General features: G+C 38.4%; 1 protein-coding gene across 2 annotated transcripts in view; it reads right to left on the minus strand.

Annotated features, from left to right (window-relative positions):
- The window catches only part of LOC126344845 (cilia- and flagella-associated protein 20), a 69,235-nt gene that overhangs the window by 11,840 nt on the left and 34,117 nt on the right, over positions 1-23,278 (minus strand). The window contains exon 2 of one of the 2 annotated variants that reach the window (XM_050002055.1): positions 8,862-9,346. The exons of the other annotated variant lie outside the window; for it this stretch is intronic. Within the exon in view, the coding sequence (XP_049858012.1) occupies positions 9,068-9,346 (279 nt within the window). The 3' untranslated portion in view covers positions 8,862-9,067. Of the gene's footprint in view, positions 1-8,861; positions 9,347-23,278 lie in introns of those variants that run through there. 2 annotated transcript variants of the gene reach the window in all.

Raw genomic sequence — 23,278 nt, forward strand, 5'->3', positions numbered from 1 at the left:
GCAAAATGTTTAAAATTTAGGGTTCCTCTTCCTCAGAAATTACAAATATTTAATTTTTCTATCAGTGGACTGCACAACAGGCTAATGCTGATGCCCAGTTTAAAGTACCTATGGGACTAGATTCCTCGTTTGATCTTCAGAAAATGGTGTGCTTCCAAATAAATGATGTCTTACAAAACTGCCTATGAGATTTTCCTGCCATCCATCCATAATCACAAAGGATACAGCTGAGGACCATAGACTCAGACCACCTGTGAAATACATTTGCCAAGGTTCAGAGCACCCCTCACCCCATTCCCTTCCAGAACTCAGCACATATTTTTCCCAAAAAAACAGGATCCAGATGGCACTGGAGTACTAATACTGGTATAAGGCGACAATGGCTGCCAGATGGTCATCCAGCCACCACTGCATCAGTGTGTCATAAATTTCCTGCATGCTCACCACTAGGGGATAACACTCTGGAAGATGCTTACAAGGCAGCACACCTACTGGCCCATCATTATGCAGGATATCAAGAAGACAGCCTGCTCTTGCAAGATGTGTGTGCTGTGTTTTATCCCTACAAGCACCCCCTCAATGGTTCTGTGCCTGGCCGGACCCACTGTCATGGACTCTTCCAAGAGCCTTTAAGTAGTTCAAATGTCAAATATCATAGCAAGATAGACAATATGTGGCTTACAGAAAATATTTGCCACTAAAAGGAGTCCAAAGACAATCATTTCGGACAATGGTCCTCAATTTTCGCACAATATGTTCTGCCTTGTCATGTTCCTGATAACAACACTATACCACTCAGTCTCCAGCAGTGAAACCAAGTAGTTTGTCCACACCTTTAGGATACAGGTGCAGAGGATGCTGCCAGTTGCACCCAAGAATAAGATTATAATCCATAACATGGGCTCCTACGGGACCACATCGATACTGGAATGCACTTTGGCAGAATTAAAGCAGCGCTGACACCAGACCCTACGAGGCCTACACAATATGCCCTTGCCAGTCTGCTCATCAATGCCGCTGCTTGCTGTGTACAGAGGTTTGGGCTCATACCCTTAGAAGAGTCCCAAGATGGATACCAGACGTCACCAGAACTGCCCGGAAATGACAAACATTTACAGCTCATGGCACCATGCCGATATATCACAGCTTTCAGCTACACCCACATTTAGCACACCACTCAGACTTTTAGCCTCTTGGATTACTGATGAAATATGATGTGCCTTTGTGGACTCAAACAAATCTAGCAATGTTTTTAATGTTGCCAATACTTTTCAAGATTTCATAAATACATATTATTTCTTGTACATATCTGTTCTATAGTACAGAACTTGTTCAACATTAAGTATTTTTCATAGCTGCTTTATTGTAAATATTTTTAGAAATATTTCTAAATTTATGTATTGTACAGGGAGGTTTTAATTAAACTTTCACCAATTGACAAACATGGTTGTAGAACAATGAAACTTTATGGAAACATTTGTAAGGATATGCAGAAGAGAAATACTGAATAAACCATTGAAAGAATCACATTTTCATATAAGAGGGTAACATTTGTTAATTGTATACCATGTTTACATTACAGGTTACAATGTTGCTCTATGTGATGACCATCTGCATCCACACTGCACTAGAGATTGCTCTACTGCTGCCCAAAACAATGATGGACCATGGAATGTTCAGCTGTCATGACACAGCTCATACACTGCTTGAAGATACCACATTGATCCAGCATTCTAAGCCACAGTAACTTCTTCAACATTATTTATTTATCGTATGGCAATACATATACAAAACTACTACATGTCAACATTTAAACACTGCTCTCTAGCATAAAATAACGCAAATGACAACAGCTATATACAGATATCAAGATCTTTTATGTACTTTATCACATCATTCGTTGCTATCAGCAAATCTGTGAAATGACCTTTACAGGCACCTGCGTGACACGTCAATACGACATGAGCAATTATCATTCCCCACTACAGTCACACAATGATGATGATTTGCCCCAGTCATCAAGAGTGTCTGCGCATCTGCTATGGTCCGTTCAGACTTAGTTTGGGCTAGTTCAAACTGTCCGATCCTTATTGAATCCAGGGGGTTTCTTTGGATGCAAGGCAATTTCAGGCATTGTGGAGGACAGTTCTATTTCCAGCAGTACTTCTGTTCATCAATGGTATTGAATTCAGTTTCCATGAAAGTCCTGGCTGTTACGAGAGTGGATGTCTTGGGCTTTGTCTTAGTCTTTCTTGTTCTGCACATAATACACTGTTCAATATTGGGAGGTCACTGTTTTCAGCAATCTTCTGGTATTCACTGCATTTGAGTGCTCTTTTGCCTGATATCAGGTGGTAGAATGTGGCTCAAGACAGCTAAATAGTATGTGGGAGTCAATTGCATTGACCTACTAACAATATGTATAGTCTCATTAAAGTGTATGTCTATCTTTTTTACGTGTCGACTACTATGGCAGACAAGCACACAATACTCTGCTGCTGACGATACCTAACGAGTGCTGCAGAGCTTATGGTGAAAGTTGTTTTGGTTTTTGAGCTCAGCAGAAGTTTGTGTCAAGTGCTCCTTCAAAGACAGTGTCCTATTTATTGTGATCCCAAGGTATTTTGGTTGCTAAAGAACAGACACTTCAAATCAAAAATCTAAAACCGAGAAGCTGACACACCCAGGTAATACAGGACCTATAACCTCAAAGATCTGCTGCCTATAATGAATTTGTCTTCTTCTTCTTGTCTTGGCTGTTGGCCTCTCCCAGGAGCAATTACTAAATCGCCAGTTAATTCGGACTCCCATGTTCTTCAGTCCCACTGTGGAAAGAGGACCTCTGCTTAATTTATCAATAACTCACAAAGAGCAGCAGCATCACTGCCACAGTTAAAAACAGCTTTACAAGTAAAGCCCTCTCTGCCTTGTCCAGAACCATGTTAACTGTCTGTCACTGTAATGCACAATGATGCTTGCTTGTGTCTCAACCCTACATCACCGTAGCAATACCAACAACTAACTGTATGTCAGGACACACATTACTAACAATGCACATCCTGTAGCGCATGCAGCACACCATCTGAACATATTCCTATTAAAAGTGGGTACCCATACAGTACATAGTTTTTCATCTACACTGGCTCAAGTAGCGAAAGTTTAATTTTATCCATCCTGTATATTAACATTGTTGGTGAGATGGCAATTAAATCAATAAAAACGCTTAATAATATCAGCATTTTTAATGATATTTGCAAATCATGTACTACATAACTATTTTAGATTATATTGTTTTGTAAATTTTGTTAGTGCAGTAGCATTCTGATACTTCTCCCCATACCTGATGCCTCTCCTCCTCCCTCTTCTCACCCCAATTTAAGTTGATTTCTTCTACAAAGAATCAAGAATGCTCTATTTTATTGGCTCTAAACCTGTCTGAATTACATTTTCTTTGTGACTTTCCCAGTATTCTCCTCCCTGTCCTCCCTTCATCACCTTTCCATCAGCCCTCATACAAATTACATGATTTATTGATGTACTTTTATTTATACAATTCAGGCTTTTATTTTATCTTTATACGCACTTGCTCCTATTATCCATACATTTTTTTTCTAATATTATTTTTGTTATTAATTTTCCATTCATTTTTAATGTGCACTTTTTAACACAACCAACCATATAAATTATGCAACCTGGTGACAGGCTTTGGTAGTTAGTTTTTGAAATGGCAGTCCGCCATCAGTTGAGCAGTGATGTTGAGTATATAATTATATGACAACTAAGTATTAAGGCATGTAAATGATACGTAAACTTCAATGTGAATGTTTCTTAAAGCATCAGCAAATATAATTTGTAATAACTAGTGATATGTTGATATTAGCGAGCTAATAAAGCAATGATATAAGACGTACTCAGAAGTATCAAGTGACTACAATGTGTCACTATTTTCCATGTAATAGAGTATGTGTGGCACTACAGAGGGTGTAATAACTCCTGTATTCATTGACCAGCCTTTCAATGGTAACCACTCTGAAAATTGGTAAGCTCCTTTTGTATACATATCTGAATGATTGACAATAACCTCAACTGCAACTGGAGCTCTCACATTCATTAAATCATGAGTGGAGATCAACTTATCAGTACCATTTCCTACTATGGAGACACTGGACCAACATGGTATATATATGGAAACAATGCAGGTTCAAACAAAGAAAATAACAACTAGAAACATAATTTTAGAACACGATGAGGATCAACTTTAACACTCAGCTATTCTAAAATATTGTTTCCAAATCAGCAAGCAGGATAAAGAAAACAGATGGAACAAAGCAAAAGCTTGGTTTTCCTAAAACAACATCTTATCGTAAAGTAAAAGCGAAAGAAAATGTATTACAGGAAACTGACAATTAAAGATTATCAGTTATTCAGATGTTAACAAGAGATTAAACTGTGTTTAAGGTGGCAGAGCGAAGATTATAGCTATCAACACTAAGAACTTGGCATACAGAATACAACAAAATTTTAGAAGTAAAAATGAAATGCATGAGAAGTTTCTGCGATGAATGAACAAACGCTGATTAATGTAAAAAGTAAAATAAGGAGGAAGGTAAAATAGGTAGTTTCAGGGAAAGGGGGGAATGTGGGAATAGGAACAGATAAAGTAGAATAACATGCTAATTGTATAAGCAAGCCTAAGGTGTGATGTAGGAGACAAGAATTAAATGGTCCACTTGTGAGGAATAGAAGACCAGAAAGGGGCAACAAGAGAGGTAGCAGAGACAGAGACAAATATGTAATGCAAATCTTATTTTTCATATGAATGACTGGGATTATTCATGGTCACAAAGTAATACTCAGATTATGTGAGTTGTTAGATAATTTGCTTTCAAGCTATACAATATTACAATGCAGAATGCTCGTAGCATCTAAATGAGGAACTTTTGACTTCAAAAACTAATATGGCCATGCTTCTTTCCAATTTTCTGTACGGCCATGCTTCTTTCCTATTTTCAGTTCCTCATTAATTGTAATTTTAGTAGTATAGCCATTTCTCAGTGACCTTTTTTTAATCATGGATGCAACAAGCAGAGCTAATAATATAAAGCTTCTCACAACTGACCAGCAGCTGTAGAAGATTAGCGATGACAACATTCCCAGATCAATAAAGGGTCACAATATGAGTTGCTATGTGATGAATTAGTTAAAACTGACTACAGCAATAAAAGTTTATGATTGGAACTGAAAATAAATCTGTTTATATCTCGGTAAAGGAAAGGGGGGGAGGGGGGGGGGGCAAAGGCAGGTATGGTCTTGGGGGATCTGGCTCCTGCTGGAGGATAAGTCTATTAAAACCTTGAAAAATGTCTCTTCAATTTGCAATTTCTAACTGCATGGCATTCCAGCCCAAGATGTTGGAGTTGGCGGTCGTCTGTGCGTTAGGTGTGCTTGCTTGTGTGTGTGTGTAAAAGATGTGTGTATCTCTCTTTTGCTAATGAAGGCTGTGGCTGAAAGCTTTATGTAAGAGTTTTTTAATTTTGCCTGTCCGCAACTTGATGTGTCTTGTTTATGGTAAGTAGCAATCTGTCTTTTCCTACATCATTGAATTTACAAAAGTAGATAGATGAAAGTAAATCTGACCACTTGCTAATAAGCGGAGACTTGAATGGAAGTACGGGGGAGACACCAAGACTTGGAATTGGAGGAACATACAGAGAGCACATACAATATATAATGATAATGGACAAGAACTAAAACATTTTGCAACTTTCATTCAACAATATGAAAATTACCAACACATTCTTTAGGATAAAGACATTTATAAATATACGAGGAGTGCAAGAGGTCATGGATCTTTTATTGTTAATTGTATATCAAACTGAATACTTAGATCACTTGTCCAAGATGTAAGAGTCCACCAAAGAGCACACAATATTAATTCAGACCACTATTTTGTTATAGCATAAACAAACCTGTCAACCAGACAGAAGAAACAAGTATGTAAATTACACAACATCAAAGGAGGAGTATCTGTTATAAGATAACAGTATAAAATGTAAATACCAACAATAAATTGCACAATATCTACATAACAAAATTACAGAAAATAATGTAAACACAGAACGGGAAATATCAAGTCATGCATTAACAGAACAGCAATGGAAGGTATACAGGAAAAGAACAAAGAATCTACATGATGAGACACAACCAATACATGCAGAAAAATGGAACTTCACCAAAAATAGGAATGAGGAAAGCTCATCAAGAATAATAGGACCAATTTAATTCAACAACAGAAAATTATGTGCATGGCAGACAAGAGATGCTCTATAAACTCATCAAATGACTTAACAAGCAAGAAAGAGAAGCTACAAGAATAAGTGTCAAAGATAAAGGGACTTGGATACAATACTACGAAGAACTATGGACTCGAAAAGATGACAAAGTTGAAGATATAACAACTTCAAAGGACAGATGGGACCAGGGGGATGACATCATACTAGATGTGATACAGGAGCTCCTTAGACAGTTGAAAAACAGAAAAGCTGCAGGATATGATGGAATCAACTTAGAACTCCTTAAATACAGAGAATTCATATTATGAATGAGGCTCTTGAATGCATGCTGAGGGTGGCACTTGAATTTTGGAAGACATGGAGGTGACACCATTCTACAAAAAAGCAGGAAGAAATGTCTCTGAGAACCAAAGAAGAATAAAACCTACTCAATGCTTCTTACGCACTCCAAGCTAGAATTATTAACAATACATAGCTGACACCCTCCTCATGGAGGAAACAATGGTGACAGAAAGGGATGTATGACAGAGAGACATTGTAATTTTACATGTAGAGCATGGGAAGCTTTTAGTGAAGTTGCATTTGATTATTATCCATTAAGTGACTATGTTAATCACTGAACAGTCATCTTAAGGGAACAGATCAAAAATGTAGGCAATGTAATGCATTGAAATGGAAAGAAAAACTGTTGGTATATGTTGCTCTGGTGGCAATCTCACTTTCAGTAGTCTGTGAGCCAGTAAAACCTCCAAAAACTCTATTTCTGTACAAATGTAATGAACCGAGGCATTTTTTAAACGTAGTTAGAAAATATAATGCATGCTTTCATATTTGAGATATGACGAAGTAATAGAAACACATTCATCATCTACTTACATAGCTGCACTACATACTTTTTATACATACACACATACATCTCTACAACAGTATACAAACAGACATTTACAAATCACTAGCTTGCTTACTCGCCATCACTCATCATAATAACACTACTGATATGCAAGCACAGCCCCGGGTAACAGCTAATATATACATCACAAAGCTAATAAGCTATACAAACAAGTACCTAAGAAATCTAAAAAGAGTGTAAAGAATGAGTCTCTGAAGTACAGTGTGTTACAATGAGATTCAACACTGAACCGTGAAAGACCACACTTTTTGTCTCACCTGGTTTTAACCCAGCCACAAATTCTAGGAGCACCTTGATTCACCAAGTCTTACTCATCCAGTACAAACAAAGCCATTATACAGTCTTCATTTAACATTAACTTTCTTCAGATACACTTTATAGCAATGGTTGTCAAACTTTTTTGCTCGAGGGCCAAATCTGACATTTTAAGGCAACCCTTGGACATATGTACAGATCTTATGATTAATTGATAACTTCTGTAAATTTGTATGTTATGAGCCCGCAACAGACGAGCTATAGTAATGGTGTGACGAGATGGCCGCTGGTCGCTTAAGCACTGATCAGTAAAAGTCGGCGCCATTCAGTACACTTTCTGTTGACTCTTCTGTTTAAGATTGCAGCCACCCTCCATGATCCCAGATTTGTGACACTGTAATTGACTGATGCAGTACTGTTTTATTCTCTTTGTGAGCAGATTATTAACTGGTTAATAACAGGAATTGTACTTATACTTAAATGCATTATGCAAGATGAGACACCAGTGGTTAGCAGATTGGACTCGCACTTGGAAGGATCACGGTTCAAACCCCTGTCTGGCCTTGACAAGAAGTTTTTCCAAGACTTCTCTAAACTGCTTGTGGCAAATGCCAGTTGGTTCCTGTGAAATTGCATGGCCAATATCCTTCCCCATCCTTAATTTGAGCTTACCCTCTGTCTCTAATGACCCTGACATCATCAGTATGTTAATCTCCAATCTTTGTGCTTAATATGATACATGATTAAAAGTGTTTGCTAAATGTTTTGAATATCACTTTTCTGCTTCTCAATGCACTGTATTACAACAGCCTCCATTTAATTTCACATTCACTGGTACAAACAAAGATGATCATAATAAGCATTCTTGAGTCCCTGCTACTTCAGTGTCAAAATTTATATCATCACAGCTGATTGGTCAGAACTTATAATAAACGAGAAAGCATTCCCTCTTACAGATCCTCTAAGCCAGCAGTGGCAGTGCCACTATCTCCTCTCCTCCTGAGGCAAGATGCCAACTTCACTTAGTTCACTTCCAATTTCACCAAAGTCGATTAAAATTACGCATATCTAGACATTACTGTCTCTGTTAGTATTTTTGTTTGTTACTGAACAGGAAAACTATAATTTTAAGATGATCTTTTACTTGATGTTTTTGGATTTGGCTGTTAGCTGCTTGATGTATATTTTTATAAAAAAATGACTGAGGGCTGCATAAATACTCAATTTGGGCCAACTGCTCTATGGCACAACACATCCTCAAACAGTTGACAGCAAATTACATACTGTTAGTGCTTTGACAGTTATATACAGCAAGAGATGCAATATTTATTTTCTCATTAAGAAAGACATAATCTGACAATACTACAGATACACAAGAAATACTTAAGCAGTTCATTTATAAAAGCAGTTTATTTGTTGTATTTTTCATTGTCTTAATAAAAAATTTCAGAAAAACAATTTTGGGTACTACAAGCTACACCCTCAAGGCAACTGATATGGTTACACTTTTTCACACATTGAAATCCAAAATAATTCTGTTTCAAATAATTCATTGAAATTTACAGTAGAGTTTTCACAGAAGCATCATTTTTTATTTCCGTACTTCTCATTAGTAACTCCAGTTATGCCTTTTTAGCTCTTCATCAGAATATATTCTATCACAGAAATATATTCGTCTTAATCGGCAATTTGAATGTATCTGAATCCTTACAGTTTCCTTATAGCTTGTTCCAAATGCTTTTTGTGTGAATTCAGCTAGATTTATTTGTATTATATTCCAGCCATCCTCCAGTAACAGTGGAACACTGCAAGTATGCGGTCTTACTGAAGTACCAGAACGAGAGTTGCTTGCACAAAATTGTCGGCGAATATTTCTGTCGTCTAAGACCTATAATAATATAAAAATTTGTTAAACAGGTATAACTTTAACTGATGGGGTCATGCTAACATAGAAGATTAATATGCAAATACACATTGTGTGGGACTGAATACAAACCAATTGCTATAAAAGCCAAGGAAAATAAAAGTAGCAGAGTTAACAGACTCAGAAACACACTAAGAGAGACTAAACCTTTGACTCTGTCAGAAAGTTTATATCAAGTTCAGAGTCTATCTACCAGGTCCTCTTCTTCTACCACTTTTATAAGTGCAATAAAACAGTGAGCAGTTAATATACATAGCAATAAACTGTAGAGCATCTTGTAGAGTATGCAATGAAGCGTGGATTGTATGCAGTGCATTTGTTTGGGGAAAATAGCACACACAGAAAGCAAGACAATATAAATGAGAAAATATAAACGACTGTACAAATAAGGAAAAGCCACCCTAAACCCTGAGTCAGGAAAGACAAAAAAACTACATGATGAAAATTAAATGTAACTGAGAAGACTGTTTAGTTAAAACAGACATTATTTGTTGAAGTTACCAGTATTATCAGTAATGTCTTAAAGATGGCTGTAGTTTGAGGAATGTTAAAGTCTGTGGTGTACAGAAATGCAAGATCAATGTTCTAAGATCATGTTGCAGATCACTGAATGAGACCACAACTATTAAACAGTCAAAAATCTTCACAAAACTTTGGTTCATGTCTCATGTTGCACATTAAAAACAAGATGAGAGAATCACACGAAGTAATGTGGGAAGCCTAATAAAAACTGTTGTATGCATCAGTGAGAAGTTCCCACATTATTTGAAATGGTAATTAGAACAGTGTGGTCCCTGATTCCCAGACTGCTGAGTCCTCTAGCAAAAACGTAGCTGCATTGATATTTTCAACTTCTGGAAACAGTACATTAAGAAACAAGGAGGTGATCAGTTGAAAACCAGTATCACTTTGGCCATGTCATCATTGGCTATTATGACCCAGGACTGGGAAGATGGACAATCCCACCCAAAAACAAGAGCATTCACAAATTTGCAGGTCAGAAAAAGCATGCAGTTTGGTACAAAACTTATCATTCAGCAATTAATGAATAACTACTCCCAAAAAATGAAAGCTCTTGGCAGCAAGCAGAATCTCTTCCGTTACAATCTAAGGCCTCAAAAGGTGACAAGTGTCATGAGCTTTTAGGTAAACAAGTACATTGTTATAGCCCGTTCCCACAATAAGCCCTGGTGATGTCACATTTATTTTATTTTATTCTTCTCTCTCTGATTTTCCAGATGTCAAAAATGAACTCAAAGCATGATAATATGACTACTGGTGTAGTACAGTGGAGGTCTTAAATGTGGGTTTTGAACTGAGTGAAAAGATAGGACTAGTGTGTATCTATTAATGGTAACTATATTGAAAGTGGAAAAAGTCAGTTTTATATAATTTTTTGATTGATGCAGTTTCTACAGCACTGCATTCAGTCTTATATATTTTTTATAACCATAATATGATCTGCAATTTGTAAGAATCATATTATACAATACAAATGACAAGTATGCAGGCTATGGATCAAAGAGGAAAGCACAGACTGAGGAGGATTTTAATGATATACACAGAAGTCATGGAATTGTGTGTGATATGTACACTTGCAGATGGTGCTAGTATCACGTACACAGTGCATCAGTGGAGCTGTCACCTGTTCTCAGGTGATTTATGTGAAAAGGTTTCCAGCACGATTATGGAGGCATGATGGGAATTAAGAGTCAGTCAGTCAGGCAGCAGTAGGCGACCGAGACAGAAGCAGCAACAGGGAAGTAACCGCTTTTGTGTCATTTACGAGTTCCTAACCAGGATCAAATTTTATTGTATCACCTGTCTGCTTTAATAGTTTAGTTTCTTCAGTTTCTGTGTGTAAATTTAATATATAATAGCCACAGTTGTTGCATTTTCATTTGCTTCGGAACGTAAACCAATTTTGTGAGATATTACAAGTTCATAATCAGGGGCAAATTATTTAGTTTCACCTGAGTGCTACTAGACATATTTCATGTGTTTCCGTCAGGGTCTAGAGTAGAGTTGCGCAGCACATGCCGATAGTCCATTTATCTCAAAGTTTAGTTTTCCATGGTCTTTAGTATGGACAGGGACTGCGATTGTTGTGTGCGGATGTGAGCCGAGTTGGTGACACTTCGCTCTCAGCTTCAGGCTGTGATGGCTTCGGTTACACAGTTTGAGGTTGCAGAGGATGGGCACCACTATTGTGGGCTGACCTTGGGGATCCAATGGACGTGCAGCATGTCAGAGTCCTCCAATCAGTCCTCACCGGTGGCCAACCCAGTTACTCCTCACACTGAGGCTGACCTTTCACCTGTGGTCGAGTGGGAGATCGCCCCGGGGCGAAGCAGGCGGCGAAAGACTTCCCAGGCAGCCGCACATAAAGCCTCCTCGGTTTGTCTAACAAACAGGTTCTAGGTGCTGTCTGTGGCTGACACTGTCACTGAGCCAGATGCTGTCGCCTGTCCTGTTTCAGAGGAAACCACTCAGCCTGCAAGATCCAGGCAATTGCAGAGGATGGGATTATTGGCAGTTGGAAGCTCCAACATTAGGTGCATTATGGGGCCCCTTATGCGTACTGGGTGGAGTCATTCCAGGTATGGAAAGGGTCCTCCCAGATGCCATGAAGAGCACAGGATGCAGCTAGATGGTTGCTCACGTCGGTACCAATGATGTGTGTCACTTTGGATCATAAAAGATTCTCTCTGGATTCGAGCGGCTAACAGAAGTGGTAAAGTCTGCCAGTCTTGCTTGCAAGATGATAGCAGAGCTGACCATTTGTAGTTTAGTCGACAGGACCAATTGCAGACCTCTGGCACAGAGCAAAGTGGAGGGTCTGAATCAGAGGCTCAGACGGTTCTGCAACCGTGTAGGCTGCAGATTCCTCGACTTGTGTCAAAGGGAGTTTGGGTTTCGGATTCCGCTTGAATAGGTCTGGTATCCACTATATGCAGGAGGTGGCTACATAGGTAGCAGAGGCTGTGTGGCATGGACTGGACGGTTTTTTAGGTTAGAGGCTCTTGGGAAAACACAAGAAGGGCTTCAGTCACAAAGGGCGCAGGCTAAACACAGGAAGAACATAGATACAGGAACCATTGGTATAACAGTTGTAAATTGTCATAGCTGTGTTAGGAAAGTACCAGAGCTCCAAGTGCTAATAGAAAGCAAATTGTTATAGGCACTGATAGCTGGCTGAAGCCAGATATAAGCTCAGCCAAAATTTTTGCGAAGCACCTAATGGTGTTCCGAAAGGATAGGCTAAACACGGTTGGTGGTGGCATGTTAGTTGCTGTCAGAATTAGTTTATCTTGACGTGAAATTGAAGTACATACTTCCAGTGAGTTAGTATGGGCAAACGTTATTGTTGGCAACCAGAATAAAATTATAATTGGGCCCTTTTACTGACCTCCCAATTGAGATTATACACTTGCTGAATGGTTCAAAGAAAACTTGAGTTTGATTTCAAACACGTATCTGACTCATATAATATTAGTTGGTGGTGACTTTAATGTACCCTCAATATGTTAACAAAAATACATGTTTAATTCTGGACATACGCATAAAATATCATCCGAAATTGTGCTTAACGCATTCTCTGAAAATTATTTCGAGCAGTTAGTTCATGAGCCCATGCGAATAGTAAACGGTTGTGAAAACACACTTGACCTCTTAGCAACAAATAATCCTGAGATAATAATGAGCATCAAAACCGATTCAGGGATTAGTGAACACAGAGTTGTCATAGCAAGGCTGAATACTGTAACCCCCAAATCCTCAAAAAATAAGCGAAAAATATACCTATTCCAAAAAGCAGATAAAAATTCACTTGACGCCTTCCTAAGAGACAATCTCCACTCATTCGAAATTAATAATATAAGTGAAATCAGATGTGGCTTAGATTCAGAGAAATAGTATTGGCAGCAATTGAGAGAGAAATACCAAATAAATTAACAAACAATGGAGCTGATTCTCACTGGAACACAAAACGGGTTAGAACACTGTTGCATAAACAACGAAACAAACATGCCAAATTTAAAAAGACACAAAATTCCCAAGATTGGGGATCTTTTACAGAAGCTCGAAATTTAGCAACTTCAATGCGAGATGCCTATAACAGTTTCCACAATGAAACTTTGTCTCAAAACCTGGCAGAAAATCCTAAGAGATTCTGGTTGTACATGAAGTATGTTAGTGGCAAGAAACAATCAATGCATTCTCTGCGTGATAGCAATGGAAATACTATCAAAGACAGTGCTGCCAAAGCAGAGTTACTAAGCACAGCCTGCAGAAATGCCTTCACAAAAGAAGACGAAGTAAATATTCCAGAATTCAAATCGACAACAGCTGCCAACATGAGTAATGTAGAAGTAAATCGCCTCGGAGTAGTGAAGCAACTTAAATCACTTAATAAAAGCAAGTCTTCTGGTCCAGACTGTATACCAATTAGGTTCCTTTCGGAGTATGCTGATGCATTAGCTCCATACTTAACAATCATATATAACCATTCGCTCGACGAAAGATCCGTACCCAAAGACTGGAAAGTTGCAAAGGTCACACCAATATTCAAGAAAGGTAGTAGGGGTAATCCACTAAATTACAGGCCCATTCCTTTAACTTTGATATGCACTAGGATTTTAGAACAGTTATTGTGTTCGAACATTATGAATTACCTCGAAGAAAACGGTCTATTGACATACAGTCAACAAGGGTTTAGAAAACATCGTTCCTGTGAAACACAACTATCTCTTTATTCACATGAAGCGTTGAGTGCTATTGACAAAGGATTTCAGATCGATTTGGTATTTCTAGATTTCCGAAAGGCTTTTGACACTGTACCACACAAGCGGCTCGTAGTGAAATTACGTGCTTATGGAATATCGTCTCAGTTATGTGACTGGATTTGTGATTTCCTGTGAGAGAGGTCACAGGTCATGGAAAGTCATCGAGTACAACAGAAGTGATTTCTGGCATTCCCCAATGTAGTGTTATAGGCCCTCTGCTGCTCCTTATCTATATAAACGATTTTGGAGACAATCTGAGAAGCTATCTTCCGTTGTCTCGGATGACGCTGTCGTTTATCAACTAACAGTCATCAGAAGATCAAAACAAACTGCAAAACTATTTAGAAAAGATATCTGAATGGTGCAAAACGTGGAAGTTGACCCTCAATAATGAAAAGTGTGAGGTCATCCACAGAGTGCTAATAGTAACTCGTTAAACTTCAGTTACACGATATATCAGTCTAATCTAAAAGCCGTAAATTCAACTAAATACTTATATATTACATTTACGAACAAGTTAAATTACAAGGAACAATGTTGGGGAGAAGGCTAACCAAAGACTGTGTTTTGTTGGCAGGGCACTTAGAAAATGTAACAGACCTACTAAGGAGACTGCCTACACTACGCTTGTTCATCCTCTTTTAGAATACTGCTGCATGATGTGGGACCCTTACCAGATAGGACTGATGGAGTACATCGAAAAAGGTCAAAGAAAGGCAGCATGTTTTGTGTTATCGTGAAATATGGGAGAGAGTGTCAAAGAAATTATGCAGGGTTTGGGCTGGAAATCATTAAAAGAAAGGCGGTTTTTGTTGCGATGGAATCTTCTCACAAAATTTCAATCACCAACTTTCTCCTCCGAATGCAAAAATATTTTGTTGACACTTCCGTGCCCTATACGTGATTGGAATAATAGAAAATTGTGAAGGTGGTTTGATGGACCCTCTGCCAGGCACTTGAATGTGATTTGCAGAGTATCCATGTAGATGTAGATGTAAGTGACTCTGAATACACAATGGTAGGTAGAGCTAGGCACATGGGGCATTCCATTTCGGAAATAGTTAGGGAATTGAATGTTCCGTAATCCACAGAGTCAAGAGTGTGTCAAGAATAACAAATTTCAGCTATTACCTCTCATTACGTAAAACGTAATGGCCAACGGCCTTCGCTTAACACTGAGAGCAATGGCATTGGCAGAGAGCTGTCAGTGCTAACAGACAAGCAACAATCTGCGGAATAACCACAGAAATCAATGTGAGATGTACGATGAACATATCCTTTAGGTGAAATTTGGTGTTAATGGGCTATGGCAGCAGATGTCCAATGAGAGTGCCTTTGCTAACAGCGCGACATCACCTGCAGTAAGCCACATCGAGCTGCTGCAATACGCTGGGCAGGAGGAGGTCTGACATGAAGTCAGAATGTATCCCGTGACTTTTGTCACCTCAATGTAGGTGGAAACAAACTATAGAAAAAGGAAAGGAATAAAAATTCAGGGAGAAGGGGTTCAAATTACAATATATTATAAGAAATTATCAAATAGAAGAGCAGCTGATGGAATAACGAAGAATGGTTACAAAGGCAGTTGCAGGTAACAGCAGGGGAGAACTGTGGAGAAAAGAGAAAGTCATATACTCAAAACAGCTGTCTTGCCTTAATTTTCAATATATCTTTGTTTGTTTTCCTTTCATCTTTACAGTTCTCTCCTACAGTATTTTTGTCTCCCTTTTTTGTGTTTGAATCTTCTCTCCACCAACATCTGTCACCCATCTTGATAATCTCTTAAATTTTTATTACAAAGGTTGCCACAGAAATTTCATTAGTGTGTGTAGGAATAGTTCTGCCACCTCATGTGCAACTTTAACCACCCAATCTGAAATGATTATGAAACTCAAATGGTGGGTATTACCGATAGCACACTCTCAATCATTCATTCACTGACTGCATCCAGTGTTTTGTGCTCTACATAAATAAGCACTAAAAATAGGAAAAAACAATGGGACTGGCCTGTCATGGTTTCGTGGTATGATTTGGAAACAAAGATTGATGCATTGTCACTGCAAAAAAGAGTCCAAATAATGGAAGGTATAAACAAACTTGAGGTGTTGGATGATCAATAAGCACATAAACAAGACTGACAAAATAATCACATATTAAATAAAGTATTCAAACAAACGACCTACCAAAGCCAAGAAAAGAAACATGAGCAATAACAACTGTTACATATGCAATGTTTCCTTTAAAAACAACAGAGAAAAATTACCTACAATTTGCTTGTTACATATAAAACGTTTTTTGTTGGATCTTGTTTAATTATATTTGACTGAACTTCCAATTTTGTAAGCATGGATATTATTCATATTCTGTTTCTATTTGTAACTTGCTTCATTTGAATATTTATTCTCATTTTTTATCTAAAGATTTTGGCAATTTACTATCAAAACTCTATAATCTGAATAAAGATTTAATGTATTCTTTTCTGCATTTCATCCCTTTCCTACTACTTTTCTTTATTTATTACATTCTACTTTCTCCTGCCAAAGGAGTGGATAAAAAAATGTTTCAAAATCAACTTTTTTTTATATCCACTGGCACTATGACAGCAATTGTCATACTTGCTCTTTGCTCCTATGTTCAGTGTTACCACACGTTTTTCATTTTACAGACACAGTTTCAGATGGACAGCATAAAATCAAGGGAAATGATAATATGAACACTGAAGTCATACTGAAAAGGCACACAAATGCAACCAATGTAACTATATGTGGCCTACTTCGTAACATGTTATGTTTATACACAAAAATTCCTCCACCCCTTGGACCAAGGACTTCACTCCAGTTACATGGGTTGCATGTCTCAACAACACAGATAGTTATAGTGTGGGTGCACCCACATCGGAAGTGTAGCTGAGGAGAACGTCAAACTGGAGAAAACGCCAAACTGGAGAACGCCAAACTGACATATATGGTTTCGGAAGATGGGCAGCAGCCTTTTCAGCAGTACGGGGTATTCATTCTGCATGATTGACTGATCTGGTCTTGTAACAGCCTACATCACCTTGATGTGCTGAGACTTTGAACAGCTGAAAGCAAGATAAAACTATACTTTTGCATGGCCTTTCAATTAATTTCTTATCTGCTTGCACACTGCTAATTCAGTTTCCTTTTTGAGAATATTTAAGTGATTATTATATAATGTTCTTAGTTGCAAGAAGCCAGATTAGTTTTTCCTGACAAATGCATGCTTGTGGGTAGTCCCTGCCTGGAGATCCAGGTGGGCGCTATTTACCTACAGAATATTATGCCTCAGAGGATGCCACCAGCATTAAGCCTTATAGTAGGGCTGTAGTAGAGTTGCGCATCCTCAGGAATATTATGATTGTAGTAGCAGTGGCAGGAAGCACTGTAGTTATGGTAAGGTGAGTAAAGTTTGGTGACAAGGGAAACAAAAGGTAAACCACTGATACTACTTGCAATGATGATGATGTTGTTTGCATTCAAAGGATAATTCTTATCATACACTTACTAGCAAAGAGGTAAACAAGAAAACATCTGGCCAATAAAGGAAATCCTCCATAAATGGTGATGAAAATTTGAGAGAAATATCAGAAAGGATTTCTGCCAATACATCATAATTAGCAAACAAATTTTGGGTGAGTGCATTTTATGTGGCAACAATTTTGCATGGCCTTTCAGTTAATATATGACCTGCCTGCACACTGCTGTTTCCTTATTGAGGAGATTTAAATGATTATTATATAATGTTTTGAGTTATATTTTTCAGACATGGTCCAACCACACTGTTACACCCTATGATGCTCTTTGTCCAACAATTTTCCGATTTGCAAGAGCTATTTGTAGCACAGCTGGCCAAACTAGTGGCTGAGAAGCAACATGGCCATGAACTTTTAAAGGTGCTGTCACCATTATATCCAGCATTTGACTGAAAAATTGAAGCCCCAGAACAAATTACACCAACAGACTGTAATGAAATTTCACAACATGTCACGTATCAAGTGACGTTGAGCACAAAGTTTTCCTTATTGCCGATGACAGAATTGATGTCTTTCAGTTCATCAAAAAACTCTGCCTGAAGTTGATCCAATGCTACTCAAAAATTAAAGATAAAGTGGAAGAATACTTTGAGGCTCAAGTAAATGTTGCAGCTGCAGGCATAACTTTTTCCATGTTTTAAGAAATCAAATAAAGGTTACAAAGAGTAGTTAGCACAAATACAGGGCTTAACTGGAGGTAGCAAGTTTCTATGTGAAACAGCAACTGTAAAAAGTCGTATGCACATACTCTCATTCATGCACTCTCCAAACACTATATTCAAGAAAGAACTGCTTAGCTTAACTAATCCATCTTTGCCAGACTGTCTGTCATTAGGTTAGGAACATGAGGAGATACAGATATCTGTTGATGTGCTCCAGGGCATGATAATACACGTGGCAGAGGTAGCAGGCATGGCCTAGCATTCAGAGTGGCTGAATACACAAGTCACAAAGCATGCAAAGACCACGACAGAATCTATGTTCTGTAAATGAATTACTTACTACTAAATTAAAGTCTTGTGCACAAGAGAGAACATTGCTTCTTTTGAAACACATACTGTAATTACTGTCACGAGTCATCCACATAAAATGTGATAACTCCAGCTGATGCATCAGACTACTCAACTGGCACCATTTTGTTGCATCGACAACATATTTTGAACAATCACTTGCAATTATTTTTGCAGTTAAAAAGCTTCACGAATCTATCTACAGCAGTAAACTCTTGCTTCTCATGGCTATCTTTCAACCAAATATTGCTGTTTCTTCCAGGACATGTCAATGATTGCAGTTCAGGGGGCCATTTTTGTCCAATTATGACTCTGAAATAATTTTCAGGTCCATAGCATAATATGTGAATGCATATTTGCTTTCCCCACTGCCAATTGGGCACGATAAAAATTTCGATTCTTTTGCAGATGCATGTTTTTCACTATATTTAATCAGTCAAGACAATCTGGAAAAATTTCCTTTGGATTCTAATTTAATGGCAAAGCTTGTATCAAAGGATCCAGTTTGATCTAAGATTACCAGTGCATTCTGAGTGGCCTACAAACAGAAAGCTGACCAATCAACCTGAAATTAAAGCATACTGACACAGAACATGCTCTCCTAGTGTAAAAAGGTGTTATTCTGGTACATTCAGAATTTGGTAAGACACAAGCAATGTTCCCGAGGTACTTCAATCCAAAGTACTGCAAATGTTACATCAATATGACATGGGCACAGTATGTACCAAAACACTGCCTGAGAGTATTGCTACTGGAAAATTATAGATAAAGACACAGAAATAATGCTCGCTAAATGCCACCAGTCAGCTCCTCCTTGACAATATTTTCCTTGGTCACATGCATCAGAACCCAGGTCAGGTTTGCACGTCAACTTTGCTGGTCCATTTATAGGAAGCTACCGGCTTACCAATATTTATGTATTTTCAGATTTCCTTTTGTGATCCAAATATCGCTAATTATTCTATGAAAATAATTCAGGCTTTGTCTAATATTTTCTCCACTGAAGGTTTGCCTACAGCAGTAGTTACTGACAATGTCACTCAATTTTCTTCTCAAGAGTTCAAACTTTGTGTGAAAGGAATGGCATTTCATACTTTAAACCTCACCATTTTACTCAGAAGCCAATAAACTTATAGAAAAATTTGTATAGATGTTAAAGTCAAATGTGACAAAGTTCACTTAGTATAGTAAGGCTAACACTTCGCTAATATTTCTTTCTCAGGACAGGGCCACTTTACATGATGCAAAATGTCCAATTGGGGACCACATTGTACTTTAATGTGCTCATGCCTCCATAGTCTGAGCATCAACAATGGTCAACAAAACAGGTTTAAAAAAAAATACATGAACTGTTACTCATGACTCTAGAAAGAAACCGTACCAACCAAAGTCATATAGCAGCTCGGCAATGTCCTGTATAAAACAGAAATAGTCTGGTGTCACAATGTGCTATAGCAATCAGATGTGAGTGCAACACAAGTGTTGGGATAAGGGCGATTGGTTAGGTCAAAGTTCACAAGTTAGTGTAGCACAGGGAAGTGTTGAAAATACCATGAGAAATTACATGAGGGAGGAAATGTGACCAACAGGAATAATTATTATCATCATTATCAGCTGGAAGAATCTGAGGCATGAGATGATCCAAATCGCCATATAGCTGTGTGTGGTGCACAGACAGGACTGCTGCTTTGATGTGTCTCAGATGTTGGAATATGTGGTATTTGGAAGGCAACAAAAAAACACATGAAAGAAGAGTAAGAAAGTACAATAACACTACCTCTCCCAATGTTCTTCGGACTGCAAACCCACTACCTCATTCCTCATACAACTAACACACACCTATGTTGCCTTTTTCTCCTTTGAAGGGAAAGTAACCAAACAAATCCACAGCACAGCCATGGGCACCCATAAGGCGCACTCTTATGCCAACCTGTTTATGAGCCATCTAGAGGATACCTTCCTAGCCTCCGAAAACCCAAAAACCCTGGTCTCATCCATGTTCCTTGATGATATGTTAATAATCTGGACTCACAGCCAAGACACCCTTTCTCATTCCTACACAACGTCGACATCTCTCCCATCCACTTCACCTGGTCCACCTCAAATCTGTGTGCTACCCTCCCAGACATTGATCTCTTCCTCTCTGATGACTCCATCCACACCTCTGTCCACATTGAACCTACTAACCACCAACAGTATCTGCATTTTGATAGTTGCCATAGCTTCTTCATTAAAAAAAAAGTCCCTCCCATAGAGCCTGGGCATCCAGGGTCAGCTTATCTGCAGTGGCAAGAACTTCACTGCACAGTATGCTGAAGATATCACAAAGGTCTTCACTAACAGGCACTATCCCCCAGACCCAATCTGCAAACAGATTTCCCGTTACATATTCCCACACACCCCAAATCCTTCCACTATATCCAAGAACCAACTACAAATGAGCACCTCCTTTGTTGAGACTTTGAATACCTATCATCATGCACTGAAATGAGAGATGGCCTATATCTGGACGGGTGAAACATGTCACTTGACAGCATGCGTGAAGTTGGCTATACTGTGATTGCGAGCTTGCAATAGCTGCAACTGCACACGCCCACAACTCCGAAGTACATTTTGTAAATGTAAGCCACAATCAATGCTTATACGCAAGTGCAACAAAGTACGTTTTTCTAGCAATGGAGAGAACAACGATGAAGACTAAGCATTTGATAGTAAGTGAAACTGAGAAATAAAAACACCCAGAGTTAATGACAATATCTATGAAAAGTCATTCCAAATTGTTACCATAGTAGCTGCATGTAAAATGTTGCACAATAATGTAAACCTAAGCATACCAAAGAACACACAATCCACAATCATAGAAAGAAATAAAGCAAAAATGCATAGTCTACTCGACTGCAGAGAGAAATAATTAATCTGTATACATTTACACTCACCAATTTACGATGTCAATGACGCAGTTCCATTCAGTTCTCCTTCACTATCATCAGAATCGGTGCCAAAACCGTTGTCTTCAACTTCATCATCATCACCAAGAGAAATCATTAATTGTTCATTTTCATTTATAATACTGTCTATAGTATGTGCTTCTCTTATGAGTTCAGCAACATTGTCTACTTTCTTCCCCCATGAGTTAGCGTCTACATTAGCAAGACCTTCGCACAGCAGTCTTTGCACTTCTATTATAGTAAAAGTCTTGTTATTACTTCTAATGTATGCCTTGACTTCACTCCAAACCAATTCAATTGGATTAAAATGGCAGTGAGAAGGTGGTAGCCCAGTTACCAAGTGACCCTGTTTGCTTGCAATTTTGCAAGTGTATTTAGGTGTCACAGGCTTATTTTGTTTTACAAGCTAGTCTAGCAGCTTGTCACGGTCATGTCCACAGCAATGTCTCTCGCCTGCAACCACTTCACCATAGTTCATTTACAGTCACTAGTGGTAGGAGTTTTATCTAAAATCATGGAATGGCATGGTGAATTGTTCATTACAAACACTGCCGGGATACTAAACTGGAGCAACAAATTTTTAAACCACCGTAGAAACCGTGGGTGGTCCATATCCTCATGATAGTCACCAGTTTTTCTCGAACCAAAAGTCCTTCAGGCACAAAGCCATTTGAAGATCCTGCATGGGCCACAATTAATCGAGATCCTCTTCCTGTTGTCTGATGACCACTGCTATTCGGAGTATCATCTGTCCAGCATTTCTCAACTGATTCTCCAGCATTGACGCAGGTTTTGTCCAACCATAAGACTGAGTGTATGTCCTTTCCTACAATAGTGTGAGCTGCAATGACATGAGCTTTTTAAAGTAACAGTTTTTGTCCATCTAACTTTTTAAAATAGAAGCCCATACTTTTTAATGCAATCTTAAGTGACTTTTCCCTCCTGATAAAAGTTCACTTTCTTTTAAAGAATTCAGCAACTTCGTTATTGTGGGGTATTCTTTCCTTCTAGAGTATCAATATATGTGTGGATGAATTGCATCGGACTGGAAAGAATCAATATCTGTAACAGGATGACACAGATTTTTTTTTTTATTTCCAGGAGTACTTAAAAATAAACTGTTTTTCCCACAGAGGCTTTCTTCCACACTGTTTACTTCAGTGTCTCATAAGTCTTGAAGTAACACCGCTTACGCTCTAAAACTTTATTTGCAGGAGTCAACGCATGTCCACAAACAGAAATAAATTCTTTTTTGTGCTCGTGAAATTCACGCATCCTCCATAGCAATTCCAAAGCCTGACTATTTAATGGCACTCCACGGCGCAGCAGATTGTCACATGGTGAACGACATCTTTTTGGTGACATTATTTAATAAACAGAAACTGTAATCAAGTTGGTAACATAACACAACACAAAACAACACAACACAGAAGCAGGTATTCGCACACATACATACAATGTTTACACGGAAGCCAGCAAACATGTTAGCGTCAACACCGGAACTAGCTTTTGTTCGGTGCTGTTATTGGTTCAGAAGACACAGCGCCTCGCATGCCTCACTTGTTTGTCAGTTATATTACCAACTTTACGGCACTTGGGGA

The sequence above is a fragment of the Schistocerca gregaria genome, chromosome 1 (assembly GCF_023897955.1).
Source record: "Schistocerca gregaria isolate iqSchGreg1 chromosome 1, iqSchGreg1.2, whole genome shotgun sequence".
Lineage (NCBI taxonomy): Eukaryota > Metazoa > Arthropoda > Insecta > Orthoptera > Acrididae > Schistocerca > Schistocerca gregaria.